Genomic DNA, 23,874 nt, shown 5'->3' on the forward strand with positions numbered 1-23,874 from the left:
TTGGTGCACCTTCTGGTCAAGGTGCCTACAAAAGAGCTAAACTTTTCTTGACTCAGACTTTATTTATGTCATTTCTCAATTTGAGCAAATAAAATCACTGAAGAAAAACTGTAGCCGGAATAAAATAAAAGAATTTAATATCAATTTCCTGATTTTGGTCTTCAGCATCTGTTTTTATTTTACTTGTGGTAGTTTTTTGTTTTATAGGTGTATATTGCAAATAGTATAAACTGTATTTCTGGTCTAAAGCCTTTTTCAGGCCAAATGTAATTTATGAGTAAAAGTTTTGTTCCAGTGTGATTTGAATGCAAAATAAAAGCTTCGGTGTTTTATTGCTGTAGGAAGATACCAAATGCATAGTTCAGAAATCGCTCTTGAATGTTATTCCTTGAATTATTAGGAGATCTAGCTCTCCGTTTGTACTGCAGAAACATTAGCCTGTGAGCACACATCACTTAACCAGTTACAAAGATAGATAAAGGAATGTATAAATTTTGCATTTACAAGATCTTGCAACGAAGGCATTGTAAGTTACTCTTTCTGGGCACCACAGGTTCAAGCAGCACCGATGTTAAAGAAAACCGCAACATGGACAACGTTCCCCCTAAGGATGGCAGTGTGCAAGGCCCCGGGGAGGGGACTCAGCTCTCCAACGGTGGTAGCAGCAGCAGCAGCAGAAAGCGTCCTTTGGAGGAGGGCAACAATGGCCACTCCAAATTTCGCCCGAAGAAGAGGAAGAAAGCACCGGGCCCCATTTTGCCAAAGAATGCCCTGATGCAGCTTAATGAGATAAAACCTGGTTTACAGTACAAACTTCTGTCCCAGACGGGTCCGGTTCATGCCCCCATGTTTGTGATGGCAGTCGAAGTTAACGGACAGGTCTTTGAGGGGTCCGGCCCTATGAAAAAGAAAGCAAAGCTCCACGCCGCTGAGAAGGCTCTGCGGTCTTTCGTGCAGTTTCCAAACGCCTCTGAAGCACATCTAGCAATGGGGAGGACTCTGTCCGTGAACACAGACTTTACGTCTGACCAAGCAGACTTTCCAGACATGCTTTTCAATGGATTTGAAACTCCAGTTCCTTCCGATGCTTCCTTTTATTTAGGGTCCAATGGCGATGGATCCTTTAGCTCTAGTGGGGACTACGGTTTGTCGACGTCTACTGTAACTAGTAGTCTTATGCAGTCACCTCTCCCTGCACCATCACCGTATCCATCCACAAGTGGAAAGAACCCTGTAATGATCTTGAACGAGCTGCGGCCAGGGCTGAAGTACGAGTTTCTCTCAGAAAGTGGGGAAAGCCATGCTAAAAACTTTGTCATGGCAGTGGCGGTGGATGGTCAGACTTTTGAAGGATCAGGAAGGAATAAAAAGCTCGCAAAAGCTCGGGCTGCTCAGTCAGCTCTGGCATCCTTATTTAACATGCAGCTGGACCAGACTCCATCTCAACAACCCATCCCTAGCGAGGGGCTCCAATTACATTTACCGCAGGTGAGGAGCCCATTTGCTTTTTGTTCATATATTTCGGTGACTGCCAAGAGTATCCGAGTCATTTGTTTTGAATCAGCTTAAAGCGTATTTCTGATGTTTACACCGCTTGCGTGTTTTGTTGGGTGATTTATCCACTTACGGCTTCTGTCAGCGACGTGAAATCATTGTATTCTGAAATCCTTCTGTTCCATTGGACAGCAAAGAGGTTTTGTTTGTTGATCCTTTCAGCCTTAATCACATCACGTAATAAAATGCAAAGCATAGCTTAGTGCCCGCTTAAATTACAGTTTTTATCAGGGGAAAAATTGAATCATGGCTTTCTCATGTGAGGCAGCTGTGCACAGATGGAGTTCAAGTCAGGATTTTACTGCTTTAAATAATTTGATTATCTGATACAACAGTTTTTACTAGAGAAGAAAATCATTCTCTCCTGCAAACCGAAATTGTTGGCATGAACGGTGCTGAACAGCGAATGTCAAGGACAGGTTAAGTGAGGCCAGCGCAGTGGTCCCTTGTACCCCGTACTTGAATAAAAGCCAGACTTTCAGTGCGTGTATCCAAGAAATGTGTGAAGAGTTTTAAATAACTGTCAGCTAAAGGATGATGCACTAATCAAATCAGTTAATTGAAATTTACAATTATTTTAGTCGACAAATATGTGAAAATTACTTTGGCAAGTAAATCTGGTAAGAAATAGTTTAAATCAAATAATAGATGAATTAGGCAAAGTATTGAACATACCAGACATAGACAAGAAATGTAAAGTAGCTAGAATGGAGTAAATTTTTAATCAAGAAAAATTCCCCCTTATTTATGTACTTTTGTTTTTCCCCAGTCAGACACCAGTAATCATTTTTCAAATGACCTCTTTCTAGTGCATCCATTGGCCTTTTTATATTAACATTACATATGCTTATCTCAATTCCAATACTTGCCTATTATTTTCTTGCACCTTTCTATATGCTTTTTTTAATGAGACTTTCAAGGCTTTGACCTTTGCTATCCCCAAGGATGGTTTTAGAATTTGTTAAAAATATAAAATATTATTGTCTAAATCAATGCATCATTCAAGAAAGTGGGATTAAAGAACATAATTTGAGGTTGTGAATATTTTAGGTACATTTTTCCCTCAAAATGCTTGGACAATTTGCATCATTTGGAAACTCATATATGCTGTCTTTTTATGTTGCACAATTATTGCATTATCGATGAACGTTTCCTGCATTTTCAAATCTAGGACTGTGATATTTCATCTAGTTATTTCTGTTTATGATTTCTCAGTAGTTTCAGTTAATTCAGACCACATTCTTTGTAGAGCTTTTTAAAAAGCCTGTGGCACCAGCTGCTAAAGTAGTTCACTCTAGTGATTTGCACAGTATTAGTTCTTGAATCAGTAAAATGGTCAAAATTGGAACTGCCATAAGAAGTGGGGAAGAATTATTCAGAGTAGCTTCGGATAGGTTTTAATCTTCATTCCTGATGTTGTGAATCACTATCAGCTGTCTTAGCCTACTGCACCGTAAAACTGACTATTGCTATGGGTACGCTTGCCCTTATGCAGGAGATGGCCAGGACATTCGAGCCTTGGGCTGCGTTTTTAAATAACAAAACAGCAACACATACAATCATTTTTTTTGCAGTGCTCCTATGCTGACCTTCATATCTATATTGTATAGAACAAAGGGTCCTTTAGGACCAGATTGCATTTTACATCTGTTACAGGTGTGCAAAGGAATAGGCTACTCGGCTGTGGAATTACCCTGACACAGAGCATGGCATAAACTCAAGAGCGCCCAGCAGGCTTTAGAAGTAGTTCAGAAGTCTTTTGATCAGCTTGTAGTCAGGAATTTATTGTCCTTTCTTCACTTTGGTGTGTTGTGTTAATGTGCTTTTAATTACAATTGGAATTAGCTGTCAAGTTATTGGAATTGTATCAAGGAAGAATTCAGTCTGTTAGTAGTTAGTAGTTAATAAGGGACTTCAGCATTTGTGGGACTTTTTAAGGGTTTGTATTAGGTCTTGCTTTATTTATCTTCTTTATACTCTTTGTGGGTTGTTCTTTTTTTACACAGTGCTTATTCAGTATGTGTAAAGATGATAAATTTGGAGATAATCCTAAAATGAGCAAAGCTGCAAACACTGGAGAGCACAGAAGTGACGTCAAAGGGATAGGATGTGTTATAACCCTTAGACCAAATAAAATGGTAACTGGGTTGGAAAAATCGGAAGCTCGATGCATGCAAGGGGAGAAAAATCCAAGATACCAAATGTTCAATGGAAAGAGTAAAGGTATGATGTAGTCATGCCAATAAAGATGTTGGAATTTACTGTCTGAGTGGCAGGTTCAAAATGAATTTTCAGTTCAGAGCTGTGCGGTAAAAAGGACAGGACAATTCAAGATGCATAGTCTGAGATAGCATTACATTATGGATCTGAGAGTCAGTGGTCATCCTCTGCACAAGTCTAAGACATCTCTAATACGCTGTAGATTAGCTATATACATAGTTAATACGTTATGGTTAATTTGTGGTGCCTCATGAGAAAAACTGATAGAGTGCAAAGAATTTAGAGGAGAGAAAAGATTATTATTACTCTGGAGCTGATTGTAAATATTGGATGAAATGCATATCAGTTATTACACACCTGATAGCTGCAGACACTGTGGAGGAAGTTAAATTTGGAGATACATGCGTAAGTTATCAAATGAAACAAGGAAAGTTTACATTGGAAATGAGCTTATAAAAAGGACATTGGTATAGTCTTTTGGGCCGTGGAGTGGATTATCAAAGTGCTAATCCAGTGGCTTAATACATTTAAAATCAGTCTGTGCAAAGCAAGCATATCTGCTTATTTCCAGCTTGACCTTTTGTGAGGGATGAAGCAAGGTTGCCAGTGGTGTGGAGAATCTCTTTGCTGAGAAAGTGGCTTAAAACCAGTAAGTCGCTTAATATAATGTGCCTCAGAACAGATGAAGAAGTCCTGACGAAAATCAGGCCTCGTGTATGTATTGCCTTGGCATCCAATGTGTTAACGTGGAAGAGATTTCATCAGTCTTGCATACAGGGCTTTACTTTTCCAAAACAAAGAAATCAATCCGGTGAAACCTTCTGTATTAGCAGTAACAGAAAGCATATACCAAGGACTCCAAAATGTGCGCTCTTCCACTCCTTGCCGTGGAAGAAAATTAAATGTTTCAACACATCTAGGTTAATGTTGTTAAAATGTTTAAGATCCATGTTTAAGGCTTATCATGGATCTATAGAGTCTGTAGGCACTTAAGGTTGATGGGAACTGAATAGAGAAGACAGAGAAAGGTGAACAGTATTTTAAAATCTGCTCTGAAGACAAATGTGTCATGTGTTTATAGATGAAGTGTGGTAGCTATTGCAACCAGGTGTTTGCAAATTGTCCACGTAAAGTCCAAATCAGGTTACTGAAGAAAGGAGTATTTTGGAGGCACTGAACCCCAGGAAGAGCCATAGTGAGCCGGACCAAAGCTTCTTCTCGCCCATCGGCCTATCCCTGGTGCCAAATCGTCCTTTGCTGTCCCAGAGATCACTTGTTTTCTCTACTTTTTTTTTCTTTTCCCTTAGACATTCCCTGCTTCCCAAGAGGGCTGCAAGGGTTTGAAAGAGGTGGGCTGATGCTGTCACTAAAAGCAAAATCAAGCATGGACGGTGGCCAATACCAAATGCCTTGAGAAAACTGAGAACAGGGCATATCTCTAGCAACACTCCCCCAGCATATTCTTCCAAACTCAAGAATTTTCTTAGCCAAAAATGGCATTTTTCCATTTAAGAGCCCTTGATGGATTAGGACACCCTCCCTCCCCCCGCAAGAATTTCAGTTCTTTCTTGAACTTTTGTAAACTTTTAGCTTCCACAGCACCTTGTAGTATTAAGTTCTGCAGTTTAGATGCGGATTATGGGAAGAAGCATCTCAGCTTGTTGGTTTTGAACCTGCTGCAATGCATTCTGGTGTGCCCCAGTAATTCTGCTGCCTCCTAGTAATGCACTTTTCCAGGCGCTTGGTACTTTTTCCTGCAGTGTTTCCAGTGCATATTGTGCACTTTGTGACTTCTAGTAAAGTCTGCTGGTCCAGGCAACACCTGCTGCCAGTGGTTGTGATGGAAACTGTTCTGCCAGGGTAGGTATCCTCTCGGGGCCGCTGGTGGCTGGGGTTGGGAAAACCTTCGTAGAAGCTTATCATGATATTTCCCAGATTTCCTCAAACTGTTGACTTAAAAAGATAGCTAATGAGTTGTGATGCAAAGGGGAAGCACTGCTGGGTCTGGAAACAACTGAAGAGATAGGAATGAGGGAATTGAAATTGTAAATATTGAATCTTACGGAAAGAGTTATTTAGATTAGTGAAAGCTGGAGAAGTTGTGAGAGAAGGCAACAAACTAAATAAATAAGCAGCATAATTGCAGATGAAAATAATTAAAACATCCACTAGAGGGAATACTTTTAATTATTCACCTCATTTATTGCAAATTCAACTTAGGGCAAAAAGAGCTTGTGTATCATTATGGACATACGTGCAAACAAAATGTTACACGGAAAAAATTGAGTGAGATCCAATAGTGTGATGGGTATTTTCACTTGAGGTACAATATTTAATCCTGGTCTAATTTGGGGCAGGCAGGGAATAAAAAAGAAGTATTAAAAAACAGAAACGATGTACAAGTAAGTGATGCAAGGGATCAAAGGTCTGGGAAGACTTCCTCTGGAGAGATGCTGAAGACACCTAGAGTGTTTAGTGAAATATGTTCAATGTATAAAGTTGAATAAGAATGTAAGAAATTCAGACCTGGTAGAAAGATCATACTGAATATGTTCATAGGAATTCGTGAGTAATGTCTTGAATTAATTGTGGTGGAATTAAAAGAGATAAAAAGATACATTTGTGTAAGTAATGAGAGAATTTACTGCCTGATTGGAGTTTCTTTAAATAAATATAAGAAACTTTTTTATCATGGAGAACTAGAAAATAACTACCGTGTTTTATTAGCATAGATATGTTTGCACCTTCTCTGAGTTGTGTATGCTGATCACTGTCAGAGGAGAGAGAATGTGCCAGGCTGACCCCGATTTTGCCTACTGTGGACACTGCCAGTGCTCATCAGCTTGTGAGAAAGTTCACATGAGCCCTAAACTGTAAAGGTAAGAAGAAATAAACCTGAGGGAGAACATTTGTGCTTGAGAGGAAGAGGAAAGATCCCTAGTGCTCCAAAGAGTGCCCAGAAGTTTGGGAAGTTTTGGGTCAGTTCCCCGCTCAGATCCAAGAGTGCTGTCAACCCCTGAAGCGCCCTTGGTCCACCACCGCTTCAGTACTTACCAGCATTTATCTAGATGGAACAGCTGTTTTTGGTAGGAGTGATCTCCTGCTGAGATCTTCCTTCAGATCCAGACAGACCTGAACATTTTAAGGTTCAGAACATTTTAAAACATAGATTTTCAGGTTTTTTTTTCTTTTTCTGAAACATTGCTGTAAAATATTTATTAACTGAAATTGTTTTGTATATGTGGAAAAGAACTGGTTTCACTGTAACTTCCACCAGAGAAAGGAACGATGCACCCAAAATAGCTTTGAGCTCACATGCCTCAATGAGCAAACTGTCATCTATTTTGGGTCTTTCCTTGTTTGAATTGTCCAACTTTGAATAAATGAGTTAATACAGGAGAGGGTGGTAGAGAAACTGTATGTGTCTCATGTTAGGGCACTTCCTGAGAATGGGAGAGAAAAGTTCAAATTCTGCTTCAATTAATGTTTATTTATATGAGATGGAATAGATCCCGAAAGAGATATGACAGATCCACCCCCCAGACAGGTCAGTGGTCTGGGCTTGATGGGGAGGCAGAGCTTCAAGTCCTTGGATTTTTTTCTTCCAGAACCTGACATTTTTATCAGCCCCAAAACAAATTTGAGGTCTGCAAACTATTAAGTTTAAGTATGAAGGCAACTCTGAAGTTGTCTGGTCAGTTAGAGAAGTTCAGAGATTTCTAACGCAGTGTATTTATGGGTGCATTGGGAATGCCCGCATAACTACTTATTAAGCAGTTATTGTTAAGCAGCTGTTTTGTATCTCATTTTTACTTCTTCCTTAGGCTTATCAAGAATAACAGGCGTTGAGGATTACAGCCTTTAAAGTATATTTCATTTAATGAAGTGATTTTCATCTGGTGTCCTTGTCTTTAAACTGACCTGTTAAACGAGGTAATAAAACAAGAGGGAATATCTCTTTGGAAAGAGAAAAATCTTCATGGTTGTTTCTGGAGGCGATCCAAAGCGGTCGGAGGAGGAAAAGTTGAGCGTTGTGGCCTCTTTGCTTCCAGCGGCCGGGCTCCTTGGCAGGCTTCCGCTGCGCCTTTCCTCACCCACCTCCAGCCTTCATTTCAGAGACATCCTGCACCATTTGCTTCAGTTTGCGCCCCTTGTTACCTTTGATAATTCCTTTGCAATAGTAAGGTTCAGCTCTGTCAGGCTCCTTCCCTTCTGCTCTCTTCTGTCTCTCCTTCCACCTCCTTTCTCAGAATCCCTTTTATAAAATTGAATTCAGAGTATATCCTTATTAATTGTAGAAGCCATAAAAAGGGTCACTGAGGAAAGAGTTTCCTTTTCTTCTTCTTCTTTTTTCTTTTTTTTAATTCAGGAGACTAGCAGTTTAAAAATATTACTATGGATTTGAGAAAATGGAACAGTTAACCTCAGTAAGCTCATATGTTACATATAGACTTCAACTGTTACTGTTTTTACTCTGCTTTTGTGAGACTATTTTAGAGTGTGCACCCAATATAATAATAATAAGCGTATTCAGGTTCTAGGAAACATACGAAAAACCATAAAATTGATTGGCTAGTACAAGCTTGCTTTCTTCAAAACTTTTAAGAATCGCTGAAAAGATTTTCTGTCCCTAAGTCTGCAAATATATATGCAAAAAGCTTCTCTAGTGTTTGCCCAGAGATCAGCTTCGAGGCTATAGTAGCCTTAAATTAAGGAGAACAGAAAACGTTTTCCCACATGTAGCGTTGTCTCTTCTGTCTCTGCTGTACTGCCATAGCATCTGTCCGAAACTGGTTTTGCCCAGGTTGAAACTGCTAGCGATAAATGGTGATGGCCTGAGGATTTTCCATGCTTGTTTGAGCTGAAAATAAGATAACAAAAAATTATTGTCTAATCTGGATCTATTCCCTGATCATAATGTAGCTCATAGGGTAAACACTCGTGCTGGTATCACCTAGAAAGTTTATTCCCCAAAACCCAGGAGCTGAAGTGGACTGTAAGAAGGTAGGAAGAGCTTAACCCAGTGTTGTTCCCAAAGAAGGTACCTTTTGAAACGACAGCTTTAAACTGTTGTACCTGAATCTGTCAATCTTGATTGCCATGGAGGAGAGCCCAACTGTCTGCACAGTGTTTTTAGGGGAGCAGCTATCTCACCATTTTGAAATACAGAGGTTGGTCAAAGTTTTTTCATCACAAAACTATCCTGTTGGGGTATCTCAGGTTACCCCCAACCAAGTGTACCAGGAAATACTGCAGCTTGGAGTAGAGCGTTCTTGGATACCTGACAGTAAAGGCAGACTTTTTTCCAGCTATCTTTGTTAGATGAATGAATTTGCAAGTATTAAAGGTTGATTCTTCCCTTCCCTCCACGCCTTATGATCCACAGAGGCAAACATCTTTATCTAAAATATTTTCCAAAAGCAGCATCGACCTTTAATCGAAATCAAACCACTAGACTTGTAGTTTCCCTTTCCAGGACATTGTTTCACTATGGGAACACTACTTGCATATCTTAGGTGCCGTGATGTTTTTGTGGTTCAGTTGGATGTGGGGGCATGGGATGTAGAAGACTATGGGGGGAATGTCTAGGCTTTGATAATTAGTCCAGAGGAGTTCCATTTCCTGTGGTGTGTGTCCATGAGGGTTGCATTTTGTATCCAGGCAGATTTTTATTTTATTTATTTATTTATTTATTTATTTATTTATTTTTGCGGAGAAGCTTGAGGGAAACTATGGGTGGTCCCATTCCACAATTGCATATTTACAAAGCACTCTTTCTTTAATGTGACATTTTGCTGGGGACAGTTGAGCAATGTCGTTTAGTAAAAATCACACTTTCCTGAAAGTTTACCAGTCTCTTGCAAGCATTAATATGCAGCAAAGATATTCTGAAGTAATAATACTTACTGATTAAAAAAAAGAATCTTCTTTTATTGGGAGCTCGTGATTAGAAGTATATGACTATGGCAACTAATCCTTCAAGTTCCCTATCACATCAGCTCATATTTACACACAGTCCCATAAATGAGCTTCTCCTTTCTAATCTCTTCTGTGACAGAAGTGAGTTTGAAGTATCTCTAGTAGGGTACTCCACTCTTGACAACATGGCCCCTATGACAGATAGATAAACAGAAAGAAAACACCATTGATTCTTTTTCTTTATTCTTTAGGAGCCCTCCTCCCCTGCCCCAGCATCAGCAAAAGTGCCTGCAGAGAAAAAGCGAGCGATAGGCAATAAAAACACGACATCTGGTTTTTATCTTGTGTTTAGCATGAAGGAAGTGCTTGTCCTGGATTACTTCCTCCTTGATTTCAAGGTCACTGGAGCATCTCTCTTATGAGGAAAGGCTGAGAGAGCTGGGCCTGTTTAGCCTGGAGAAGAGAAGACTGAGAGGAGATCTTATCAATGTGTACAAGTTTCTTAAGGGAGGGTGTCAAGAGGACGGAGCCAGACTCTTTTCAGTGGTGCCCAGCGACAGGACGCGAGGCAACGGGCCCAAACTGAAACACAGGCAGGTCCATCTGAACATGAGAAAAAACTTCTTCACCGTGAGGGTGACAGAGCACTGGCACAGGTTTCCCAGAGAGGTTGTGGAGTCTCCTTCTCTGGAGATATTCAGAACCTGCCTGGACGCAATCCTGGGCAACGTGCTCTAGGTGACCCTGCTTGAGCAGGGGGCTTGGACTGGATGATCTCCAGAGGTCCCTTCCAACCTCAACCATTCTGTGATTCTGTGATGATCTATCGCTATTCCTTGACTCTGCAGAGCTAGTGAGGCAGCACATTTCTAAGCTCTTCTGAGGAAAGTTACTGCTCATCAGTAGCAGAGGCTGTCTCCTTGAGCTGCTCAGCCAGCTGTGTCCCTGTAGTTTACATGTTTTTGAGACATGAAGATGATGGTAAGAAAACAGGCAGCAAAAGTTCCAGATGAATCAGATTGGTTGTGTCATAAATAAAGAGTTTTTGACTTACAGTGTTATGGGAAACGGTGAGATTTTTGTTGCCATGACCATTATAGTTTCAGTAAAATCTCAGTCAGTGGACTTTTATTACTATTTTTAATATTTTGAAGGGCAGACAAATAGGCAAGTCCCAGCAGTTATTGCCAGACTTGAGTCCTCATCTAATGAGAAGATAATTTATTGATAAAAGCATGTCTGTTCAGGCTAAAAAGTCTGATTCTCTAATTGTCAAATGTAACCTAAAGCAGATAAACACTCCATCTTTTCCGGTGGAAGTCAGGTGGGAAAAGGCTTTGCGGTGCTGTGAGGAAGTGGCGTGTCTAGAGTGGTGAGACAAATCTGAAATACAAAGTACTGCAACTTTGCAGGACTTGTTCTTTGTCGTCCTGCTGCTCTTCTGCCCACCTGAGGTATGTCCAGGAGATCTAGGGGAAACATGTTTGTAGGTGAGGTGGTATCTTTGTTGAGGTGATTGGAAAAAATGCATGAATTTTGTGCACCGATTCCCTTTATTGACTTACTGAGCCATAGCAAGCCACATGAAATGCATAAATAGACAGAAGTGCTCTTAAAGAATCTACTATTTTAATGGAATAGACTGCTTGAGAGAAAAAGATAGTTCATATCTAGTTTAGTGGGTAAGTATTCCGCAGTTTCAAACCTATACAAGACCAAAATCTTGACAACTTAATCTGTAGACATTTAATAGTGCTTATTTCTCACCATGCACCTGTTTTTATGCAACTTGGATATCAGATCAATAACATCTTTTATATATTAACCTGTTTCTATCAGTAAAATTCTTTTCTTTTTTCCCTCCCTCACAGTTTCTTCTGTGTTGTTCACATCTCTAGTGGACATTTTTGTCTAGCTTGACTTCTGCTTAGTTCTTCTTATCAACGCTCTCCAGGGTCTTATTTTATAATTCATTCAAGCGTTTTTAGGTTTCTTTGCCAGCAGCTTAGTTCCACGTTGTTTGAGATGCAGCCCCATCCTTCTGCATAAGCTTACATTTTCCCAGAAAGACTCACTGTGTTCTCATTTGTATACTAACACTGTGGTTATATCTACTTCACCAATTATGTAAGAAATAATCTTGTCAGAAAAAGCTATATATACATATATATATATATACACATACATACACACACACATATATATATATAAACCCTATATATGAGCATTCCACTCAATTACTTGTCAAGTAGCTATCGGAGCCTGTAATACCCTTTTATCAGCAGTACTGGCAGATAACTTGTCCATTGGTATATTCCCAGAAATGCCTAGAAGTTTGAGTTCCTGCCCCATGACAAAAAGCCTCATCAAGCGGTGCTGGTTCCCTATGAAATGGGGAGATTACAGGCCTCTGCAGATCAGCCTCCATTTAGCCATCTGGACTGAGGAGCTACATAAGGAAGCAATGTTCAGAGATCCTGAAAGAAGCATTTCTGTACCTTTCCCTTTTACTACCGGTGGTTTTTGGCTCAAGGTTTTGTGAGCACCATTTCTGATACGCGGCATTTTTATGTAGGCAAGTGTTTGAGAAGACTCTTTCAGACCACGCTTAATTTTTACAAAGAAGGAATAATCCATATTTTTTGTTACCTGAACAGCAAGCCTTTCTGGCATGCTGATGCTTTGGTTCAACATGCTGCCCCTGAAGCATCTGTTCTGTTTGTGGTTAGGGTACATCAGTATTCGGAGAAGTTTTTCACTACTTCTGCAATAATATGTTCTCTCGTAACATTGATCTGCATGGTTATGCGTTGCTTGATAGCTGGTCAGCTACCAGCCATATTCTCCTGGAAGCTCAGTATGTCTGATGTAAAGCACAGTAGAAAATTAGGTATGATTTTTTAGAAATGAGAGCATGAAACTTGCAACTAGGAAGCATTATCAGCAAGCTACGCAGCGGGTTTGTGGCTAAAGTGTTGGAATGGGACTCTGATCTTTGTTCAGTTCTTTTCCCCGCGGTGGTCTGCCATGTAGCTGTAGGCAGGTTAATTATTTAAGCTACGTGTGTCTTAATTTTCCATTTCTAATACCAAGATGAGTATAGAACTGTTGGCATTTACTGTTTTGCTTCTTGTATATTTATTTACCTTATAGTCTTTCATCCTGCAAAGTTTCACTCTTATTTACTGCATTATATAAGTGCCGGGACTGGCACAATTAAATTTTGTGTCATTTGATCATGATGCTATCGTAGCACAGATTATGACAGAATTTTGGGTCCAGCGTCAGAAATACTTTTTTTGCATTAGTGAGATAAGAGTTTCTGAGTTGTAGTCTATTCAAATGCATCATGAAAATTCGTAGTTGGAGTGTTGGGGCTCTTAAAACCTGCAAACTGTGCAATGCAAAACATTGACTGAAGCTTAAGATAAATGCGACCTCTGTCACCGCTGACTACTAGTCTTTGTTTCCAGTAGGCTTCTGGAAAAAGCCGTAGAGCTCGGAAATTATGACACACAGGCTGTAGCTATTTCTTCCTTGGCTGCTAAAGCTCTCCCAGAAGGGAGTTAACATTGAGAATTCCTTCACGTTGTTTCCGGGCTGTCAGCTCTTACGGGCTTTGCAAAGATGATGGTGGAGAATCGAGCTGACAGTCTTGCAGCCCTCTGGTTTTTTTGACCCTGGCAATGTGTTTTTAGATCCGATTATGTTTAAGTTTTTGTTTAGATTCAACTGGATCCCTCCACACAGATCTGTGTACTGTTGCCCATCAGCACTGTTGGTTTGCCTTGGACCCTATCTAGGAGGAAGGAGAACGGTGATTTTCTTCCATTACTGAAGGGGCCCAAAGGTAGTTAGTAAGCAGAATCTTATCAGTCTCAAGAGTCCTTTTGGGCTTGATTTACTTGCCCACGCATGTGTTTAGCACCACATTCGATGCTCTTGGATACCAAAGACATCTGCATAGCACTGGCAGATAAGACACAGGACCTGTGTTCTTCTAGAGCATCGTGGGCCAGGTGGTTACCGCACAGCATCTCGGGTACCGCTGGGGGCAACACATGGACAACCGAACTGAGCTCTTTATACCTGGGACTCCAGCGATGGGATTTGGCTCCAAACTATAGACTGCTACACGTAGTCAAAAATATTAAGCCTAGGTGTTTCTGTGTTCATGAGTGTCCGAGCTGCCGTTATAGTCAATGGAGAGCTGATCAGTGAAGTCCGGAGGGTGGCTCAGCTGATCAAATACAGGCAGTCTGTTGAGGGAGAGCTGAATGGTCCACCATGGTGACTGCATCTCTGTTGACTGTAACAAGAGCTTAGCTAGCAGCTTACAGCTGGACACCCATCTGCAGGGGTCCGTGGTCTGGACTGGGTTCCTTCCCCAGCTCTCAGTTCTCCCTCTCTCTTTGGATCCTGATGCTGATCCTGGTGGGAGACAGGTGAGAATGAGCTGCCACATCTCCCGTACTAGCTTTGGGCTTCTTTCTTCGTGCCTGGGTGGTGTGATGGTGTCTGAAACAGCCCAATCAGCCTTAAAGAGCCTGTTTTAATGGGCATTCCTACTTCCTCTAAATAAGAGGAAGACGCCTAAGAAGGTTTTTCTCTTTCTTTATGTATCTAGATTACAGCTGTTTCTTTTTGAACATGTAACTTGCCATACTCAGCCATTTCTTTTGGAATAAATAACTGTGCTGCCATGCACACTGCTGGGGTATTGCGCTTCATGGAGTGCATGTGAAAACCACTTAGCCAGTACCAAGTACAGTCATTAACCAGTGTTTTTCCTCAAAGGCAATGTTGTTGCATGGTTTGCCCTGGTTTTCAGTTTCTTTTCAGGTGAAAATTCAAGATTTTGATTTTGACTCATTTCCTCTAGCTGTTATGGTTCCAACCGCCTTAAGAACATCAGGTGAGATTAGCTGCAGTGTTGAACTGAACCATCGGCAGAGTTCAACAAAAGCAGGACTGGTATTTTGAAGTTTCCCTTAATATTAGAAATTATTCACCCTTACAGTATGACCTATGTTGCTTGCCAACCCTGTTGGCAAATTATAAGGATGTATCTATTATTCAAGTTTTCCCGAAGGTGAGAGAGATGAATCTTCCTAATTTTGGATGGCTTGTTTTGGGTTATATGTTGACATTTTCCATTCCTAAATTTGCATATGTCTTGTAAAAATAAAAATATAAAATTTAACTACTGTTGAAAATGGATTCATTCTTATTTATGTAATAACTGCATAATTAATTCCATGGTTATAGAAGGTTTATATGATGGTTTGAAGAGGCTGGTTTTTGCACTTCAATCCTCTTGTCAGGTCCAATGTTTAGGATACTGAACTGATGTGTTTTGAGGTTTGAGCATGAAAATATTGACTCAACTGTCTATTCAGTTGTTCTCATAAGCCTCAAATGTTCATAACAATCATGAACATTAGCTGTTTTGATTCTTGGCTTAAGGCTGTGTGACCCTGTTTTTATAGATGCAGACACACAGAGCTCCAGTTTAGCCTACAGAGAGCTATGAGAGTTCAGTATAACTGAAAATTGGACCCTAGATAGCTCCTGGACGCACTGCAGAACTTGAAAATCTTTGTCCCATCAATCTTCTAAAAATGAACGATGCAAACTCTTTTAATCTATTATGTCAAATCAGTACAAGTGCAGATCTTTATAACCTAATGGTTTTATTATTTGTTTAATTTCCTAACGTGCATTTCTGTGATTTTACAGGTTTTAGCTGATGCTGTTGCACGCTTGGTTGTAGATAAATTCAGTGATTTGACAGAAAATTTCACATCTCCACGTGCACGGAGGAAAGTCCTTGCTGGAACTGTGATGACAACAGGCAAAAAAAAAAAACCCACACACCCACCCACACCATTTTAACTGCTTAAATACCAGAACTCTGGATGTATTCTAAGAAACCGTATCTTTTCTTCACTCAACCAGTATTGAAATATATTACTATTTAATCTTCAAACTGTTGTATTTAAGGCACTTGGATCTTGGTTAAATGTGATTACAAGAAAATTCTACCTGCGAATACTTCTATTTCAACAAAGTTCCTATATTCTGTACAGGTAGAGATGTCTGAGACTTCTGAGATATTTGAGACTTCTAATTGAGACTTCTGAGATAAATCATATTCTATAAAACACATGTATCTTTTGAAATGAATTATGCACCTTTTTGGAAATAAATGTAAACATAACAATCACCACATTAGTCACATAGACAGTATCTTCTGTTTTGGCATATAATGTTATAAATTATGCTTGCTTTCCAAGTCCTTAGGACTTTGCGCTTTATTTAGTTATTCTTGCAATATTTCTTTCTTGGTGCTTAGTGTCTCGGTCATTTTAGTAAAAATACTTGCTGAAAGCAGCTTCTGTTTCAGCAGCTGACACTAGTGTGCACGTACAACCAGCAGCAAGGTTATGCTTTTGTGATTGCTCACATGAGATCTGTGCTCTGCCAGATCACTTGGATCAAAAGTGAAATTCCACCATAAGCTGATCTGCATCCGTGCTGCTGCTGAATTTTCCTTATGTTAAGATTTATCCTTGCCTTTAGTCCAGTTGGTCACTTGATTGGACTGAAGTTCATTTTGGACCTGTCATGAAATACCCTATTAGCTGCACAAGTCAGAGCAAGATCTCCTCTCCCACCATGTTTGAATTGTCATTTTTATTCTTCTCCTCCTTCTTGGAAGAAATAGATTGCTTTATAACAAAGGATAGTCCCACAGACTGCTTCACAGAATTTTTGAGGTATCCGGGAGCTTTGGCCGCATCCCCATTTAGGATGCACTAAGACTTCTTGCAGTTGGGGCAGTTCATTCGTGGTTATTCTTGTCCTCTTTGTAGGCTCATCATAGTCTTTTTCAGGCCTCTGGGATTCACACTTGTGTGCATTCAGGAGGCTGCTGCTGTGAAGGCAGTGCTCCTTGGGCTCTCAGTGCTGACCCCTCTTATCTGGGTTTCCCCAGGACCTGAGCAGGTCCAGTACTCCTGCTGGCATCTCAATGGGCTGCATTTGTGAATCCACCTGACAAGCACGTGGAACCGGCAGAAGGGCTGATGGCTTCACTGTGCAGAACCTAATGGAGAGCGGTGCGCGTGTGTTAGCAAATTGGGCATTGCTTCTGTCAGAGTGAAGGTTTTGTACAGATTGCTGCCAGTAAAGTTATTTTGTACTGGTTCAGCTGCTTTGCCTCACGTGGCTATGACGTTTTCGGTCTGGTATTCTGCATCCTAACCATAAGCCTCGGAGACTACACTGGTAAATGCAAGAAACTGCTTGAAAGCCTGGCAAGTCTAAGAGAAGGAAACTTGATGGGTTTGACCATTTCTAAAATTAATTTAAAAAACACTGAATTATCTTTAGTGCCAGAAGAGATCATTCTGCCCTAACCTTTATGATGTCCCAAATTCTCATGAAGTATTATGTGATCCAGAAAGTAAGGGGTTCGGTTTTAGTACAGGTGCTTAAACATAAGCTCATCAAAGATCCCTTCTACGCACATACTTTGTGCTCCAAGTAAATACAAAGTATAAGTGGGGTAAAACTGTTCCCCAAAGTCTGTCCAGTGAGACATTGCTAGTCCCTCATCCTGATGATCTATCTGTGAAGAACATGCTGTAGTTTTATTTTAGATTATTGTATAATGTTGAAAAAGTTGTTACTGTAATTACAGCCCTGTGTCCAAGATTCCCAGAGGAGCCATGTGCCCAAAGAATCAAAAGCCTTAATTAACATGTGACTACATTTTGATTAACTGAAGAAATAGCTTTGCACATTATTAGAAAACGGCTTTGTATGGATGTGTTAAGTGTCTGGGGAATCCCTAGAATTAGGTGACCCTGATGCCCAGCCTTAGAGAACAGCTTCCCCTGACATGAGACACTGAATATCCCGAACAGGAATGCCGTTGGCCATGATGGCTCGTAGCAGGGGAGCCTGTACCAGCTTGTGCTGCCGAGGGCCAGCAGGGCAACTGCTGAAGTTCTCGTAATGTCACTGTTCCCTTCATAAATCTCCACCTGGATTTGTTCTGTTCCCTGTGTTAGACCTCAGAAAAACGCTAGGAAATTTCTGCACGAGTTCAAGGTTTTCAGATTAAAAATAGCCTCTGCAAAGCCACAGTGAACACACAGAGAAGAGAGGTACCTGTCGCTACACGGGGGCATCAGGATGACTTGGGCTGAAGACTTTGTCCGATACTTTCATTTCGCTCGGCCCCTTTCTTTTCATTTGAAAGTGCCAAGTTTTTGATCTGCTGCGTGTTTTATTTGAACATTTCTTCTCTTGGCTGTTTGGTAAATAACAAAAAAGTAAATTCTATCAAAATGCCAGCTGACTAAAATGAACCTTGAGCTAACTAAGCTACGTTTCTCTAGATAGTGACTCTAGTAAGTATTTGGCAGAAATATATGCTTAGAAAATACAAAGGCTGTATGTTTCGCTACAATATCTGGGACCAGACTCTCCCCTGGAGCTGGTACATATCACGGACGAGTCCCACCAGGGAGCTGGTTATGGCTTCTTGATTCTCAAGTGACTAACCATGGCCCCTTCCACACGTTAAGCTTTATTTCTACTGATTTTGAGGTGGTGAAGCACCTCCCCATCTCTCCTCCTTGGTTTTATCTCAGCCCCATAGGAGGGCAAGCTGGGCTCGTATTCATTTTTGCGAAGGCTGTACTTCGGTTAGGATTTATTTCATCAACAGTGACAGCTCAAACAACCCGTCCTGTTCCGTGCCACTCATCCCCTTACTAATTACTTGTTCTGCCCCGTATATTGGCACTGCCATAGGGCAATCAGGTGGTGAACAGTACTAGGGCCCTGAATTGCATTCAAAACAACGGCTATCTTCCCCATCCAGCTCACCGCATGTTTGCCCAGAGGTGTGCCAGCAGTACAGGAGTGCGAACAAGCCACTCCAGAGCCAGAGCTGGCACAGCTGTGGATGGGACGTGCATCACATCTGGCTCTACACTGTAGCAGGCTCCCTCTGTATAGGCACCCCTAGGAACTGAGCTCATATTAAGGGGAGGATCCTAAGCCTTAGGTGCCTAAAGTCCGGTTAAATCTGTTTTGGGGTCGGTGTGTAGAATGTGGTTTCTCGGCTTTTACTTACTCTAATAACTATTCTGCGGCAGGAAGATAGCAGAGGGCATTTGGCAGGGCTGGCCGCTTTCTGCCTCTGCTGATCAAGCATTGTGAACTTCGAAGGAATTAGCGTGTGGCTTGTTGGGGCTTTTTGCTCTGTTTTGCTAGAGGGATGTAACATTTTGGACCTGCCTTTCTGAATTCTTCATACAGCTGACCTCTATTTTTTGTGACAGAGACAGTTTTCTGACTATAAAACACAAAATATTTTTAAAGATTTCACATCTAGTTGTTCTGTGCAGAATTATTTAACATCAAGGACTATATCTCTAGAAATATTATACTGCTGATAAGCTTTGCAGCGGTTTAAGCATTTAATCTTTCTTCCTACTGTAGTTCTACCTTTCCTGTTCTTGGCTTAATACCCAATCAAAATGTGTTGTTTTTTAATAAATCAGTGCCTTTTAATAAGACAAATTTCTAAAATCACAGTGGATATCTGCATATGTAGCCAAGAGGTATGTGCTGCAAGCTAGTGGGCCAACCGTGTCTCAGAAAAAAGCAGTGTCTTTGGAGTTCAGACTTTAATATCTCTTCCTGAAGCAGCAATGTTTTCCTTGCAAGTTTTCAATTTCTAACTAGTCTGAACTCCGAAATGAAGAACTCACGTGAACCATAGACCATGCTGGTATAGGCGCAGGGAGGATAGGTCTGACTGAAGCTTTTGCTATAAAGAAAGTATTGGAAAAAGAACCAATTTTTTTGAAAGGAAAACGCAGAAAGAAGCATTGTTTGAATTTTGCGGGAAGAAATCTCTTGCTAGAATGACTGTGATTTTTAATTGCCGAAATTAAAATTTTGAAATTTTGTTTTGCAGGTACAGATGTGAAAGACGCTCTGGTAATAAGTGTTTCTACAGGAACAAAATGCATCAATGGTGAATATATGAGCGATCGTGGTCTTGCATTAAATGATTGCCATGCAGAAATTGTATCTCGCCGGTGCCTGCTTAAATTTCTATATACTCAACTTGAGCTTTATCTAAGGTAAGCTTAACAAAACGTGTATTCAACTAGGTGTGAACCTGGGGAGGGAAGCGTGGAAAAAAGTACTTGGGAATCTTTTTGTAAGCTATAAACATGTAAATCAAAATAATCTGGGCTAGCAAATATGTGATGTTTCATTTCCTGATAAGTCTCTAAAAGTTCACTGGGAACATCGAGGGCTCTCTCTTTCTTGTCTCTAGTGTCTCTTCATTTTGTTATTTCTAATAACTGTTAGAGTTATAACCATGTCTAGACATACTGTAATCATTTTAATGTCTATTGAGACTGAGCAGTTTACATTACTTATGTGTTTATTTCAGTTTTGACTATAGCTTTCTTCTCTATTTCAGCAATAAAGAAGATCAGCAAAAATCCATTTTTATCAAATCTGAACGCGGCGGGTTTAAACTGAAGGAGAATGTGCAGTTTCATCTCTATATCAGTACGTCTCCTTGTGGCGATGCTAGGATTTTCTCACCCCATGAAGCAGCACAAGAGGGTATGACAGCAATCATATTAAAGCTGTGGAGTCTAAAGCGTATTTGATCACATACAAGTGGCACAGTTAGAGCTTAGGTGTCTTCTTTCCTTTTTGTGTAGATGTGTGTTAGAAAAAGGTCTCTCCAGAAAATCCGAGTAATTCTTCCTGTATCACAGAAGTTAAGTATAGGCAGATCAACCACCTGGGCTTGAAGAGGCTGAAAATTAGTAAAGATAAGCCAGCGTGTCAGCAAGTATCCTTACAGAACTAACCAGGCCATTTTAATATTGCTGTCTCTTAATGGTTGTTGTCTGCCTGCTCATTTCTTGATCTGCTGCTTGACTTCATTCTAATACTATAATGTGCAGAACAGAATTTAAGAACTACCTGCTACATATTAATTGTTCCTTCATGGAAAGCTGGTTTAATTGCGAATGCATTTTAGGAGACACGGTGTACAAGAGAGATGTTTGATGCTGTAGCTAAATTGAAAGGAGCAATAGAAATTGTTACGCAAGTTAACAATTATGCAGGCAAGTGTCTTTAATTGACTGTTCTTATTTTAATGCCATATATAAAGTATGTTGAGAGTATTTCTGAGTTGATGGTGAGCACTTTTTGTCATATAGATCAAGGGGACAGACATCCAAACCGCAAAGCAAGAGGACAGCTACGGACAAAAATCGAATCTGGGGAAGGGACAATTCCTGTGAGATCTACTACCACTATCCAGACGTGGGATGGAGTATTGCAAGGAGAAAGGCTACTTACCATGTCATGCAGCGACAAGATAGCTAGGTGAGATATTAGTAATTGGTCTCTGTAGTATTGTTTTTTTTATTGCTGAATAAAAAAGGCAGGTGTGCATGACATGTGCAATGAATGTGCAGGTTATCAATGGGTTTCACTGCTTAAGTGTAGTGCGAGGGGGGCTATAACCATTAATAAAGCTCTGATTCTTCACCTGCGATTGGTGTCAGACCTTCTGCTGGCTTCATAGGTGGGGCGGAAAAATTATCTGTCATTCCAGCCACTTAAAGTCAGGACAGCTTTGTTTTGTGTTTATATCACTGGAAAATATCAGAGGAATGTTTTTGGGTTTTTTTTGGCCTAACATAATACGGCATTAGCAAAACAGTGCAATAAGTACATTACACAAGTCATATTGGATAACTGCCTCTGATGTATTTACATCTTTGTATATTAGAGATACATGTGTGTTCCATGGATGGATTTAGAATTGTATTGTTTCATACAAGGAAGAAATGTTTCAGTTAAAAACATGTTAATTGATGGGCACTTTTAAATTGTAACTTGAAAATGATTTAAATTTTATTTGAAATGTTTTTACTTAAATGGTTGAACTGTAATTAAAATAATATGTTTTCTAACATTAGTTCTTTTATGTACATTTATCTGATTTATTCTTTTTTCTTTTATTATTTAATTTTTCAGTTTTCTTTTTAATTGGGCATAGACAAAAGATTCACCTACAATTTAGCAAGTGTCCTTTAAATAGTATCAGAAGCATGGGAGACTTTCTAGAAAATTGTAGCATGATTTTTCAAAATGAGTCTGTATGTTTTCAGCCTCTCTATGCTTTCATAAAATGTGTAAGAGAAATGCCAAGTTTTTCAGCTGATGTTTTTAGCTTAATTTTTAATAAAAATAGCTATGCATTTTTGTCAAGTCACGGTTAGTTTGATTCAAAATTTATTGAGCATATTTTAACACAGAAAATAAGTCAGAACTTATTTGTTGTACACTGTGTATACCAAATTAACGATACAGGGTGAAGGTTATGTAATTGTTTTTTTCCTCTAGTCTTGTCTCAAGCAATCAACATCTCTACTGAATAAAGACATTTTTCTTTGTTATTTTTAAATCCCTCTGACATAAATGGCCAGGGCCTTTTTGAAGTGAGGACAGTGGGTTGTTGAAAAATAATTCTATAAAAATGGCATTTAAGTTTCTTTTAGAATTTTATCAATAACTCACCAAGCAGGTTTGCCAGCTTCACATCAGTGACTTCTTTCAGCCGTCCAATATGGTAATCATGCTGCATTCATTTGACTTCTTTTATCACGTCATCATTGCTATTAGTGAAAATAAAAAATGAAGCGAGTTCTTGAGCTAGAACACATTTGACTATTTTGTTGATTTTGTGTGATGCAGAACAGAATCCATCTCACGCTTGCCTAGCTAGCTGTCACCTCTCCTTGGGGCTAATGGGAATAATTTTGTTTGTGCCAGTGAAGGAAGCAAATAGAATCCTTTGACACAGAGCAAAGACTATATGACAGGTAAGGAGGCCCAAATTTTCATATTCTTTTTTCTTTTTTTTTTCCATCTCCTCCTTCTTCATCTTCTTCTGCTTTTTTTTTTTTAATTTCCCTGACACTTATGATCATGTTTTGTCCATTTAAATTTGAAAGAATGCATTGCTATGTAGTTTCCAATATTCAGTACTGCAGAACAATTTAGCCCTTTCAGGTGTCACTAAATTTTCAATCAGGCTAAGTTGCTCCTATGGCACAGAAATAATTTCTTTAATAAAAACCTACTAAGTACCTCTTAAGTCAAACTCACGGTCAAACCAAAGCTTTATTTTGCTAAAGATTGCATTTCTTTGCACAATAAATCTTCCAGCCTAGACAATATAGGGGTAAATTCTCTTTGTGCAGGATTACGTGGGGAATCCAGTGTATTAAAATTATTGATTTCTGAACAGCTCCCTTGTATAATCCAACCTATTACTTCAAGCCTCTGAGTGCTTTGTTGCAGCCTGTTGTCTACCCCATCCTGAGCCGGTTAGGAGTATCTAAGGAACTTGCAACCTTCTGTTATACTTCTCCGTTCCAGTGAAGAGTTGCTGACAAGTACAGGCTCTCCAGCGGCTGCTTTCCACTGCGGTGGAGTGCCAAGCCCACCAGTAGTAAGGGGATGAGCTTTGATACTCATCTGTGGGCTCCCTCTGGTTTCTCTTTACGTTCTGACTGCATGTTGGCAAACTTAAATTCACGAAGCTCTGGGTTGGATTCTGCCATGGCCTGGGATAGGACTCATGAAATGGGCTTTGGGTGTAGAATGATGTTGGTCTGCTGTTTTCCCCGAGAGCTCAGCTCGCCTTTTCTTCCCTGGCTTCTCCAGTGGCGGATACTCAGCACTCCTTACGCCACCAAAACATCCTCCTGAAGGGACAGTCCTGCTGTTCTCTGCCAGTCTTCTCTCATTATCGCAGTGGTAAAGGCAAGGTGGTGGTTTAGCTCCCTTCCCAGTCACCTGGGAAGTGAGAGAGCAAGAAGTTGTGAAACAGCCCTGTAGATTTTGCCTCAGAAAGTCCTCGCTTTACTCTGACTGCTCATCTCCTTCTGTTCTTGCTTTTGTAACCTTCTTTCACCTCGTGCTTGTGTTGGGAGAATGCTGGAGAGGTAGGGGAGAAAAGACAAAAACGATCAAGAAATCTGAAAGTTCTGCTTTAGGGAGGAAGGAGTGGTGGGGGGTCCCTGCCAGGGCACCAAACTCTAACCT

At 40.2% G+C, this 23,874-nt stretch overlaps 1 protein-coding gene across 1 annotated transcript in view; it reads left to right on the forward strand.

Annotated features, from left to right (window-relative positions):
• Nucleotides 1-21,145, forward strand: part of LOC136996607 (double-stranded RNA-specific editase 1-like) — a 29,457-nt gene extending 8,312 nt beyond the window's left edge. Inside the window, exons 2-6 of the mRNA XM_067317501.1 lie at nt 554-1,488; nt 15,433-15,547; nt 19,694-19,862; nt 20,213-20,361; nt 20,973-21,145. Coding sequence (XP_067173602.1) covers nt 554-1,488; nt 15,433-15,547; nt 19,694-19,862; nt 20,213-20,361; nt 20,973-21,145 — 1,541 coding nt within the window. The remainder of the gene's footprint in view (nt 1-553; nt 1,489-15,432; nt 15,548-19,693; nt 19,863-20,212; nt 20,362-20,972) is intronic.
• Nucleotides 21,146-23,874: the final 2,729 nt, after the last annotated feature.

Source organism: Apteryx mantelli, unplaced genomic scaffold (genome assembly GCF_036417845.1).
Source record: "Apteryx mantelli isolate bAptMan1 unplaced genomic scaffold, bAptMan1.hap1 HAP1_SCAFFOLD_53, whole genome shotgun sequence".
Taxonomy (NCBI): domain Eukaryota; kingdom Metazoa; phylum Chordata; class Aves; order Apterygiformes; family Apterygidae; genus Apteryx; species Apteryx mantelli.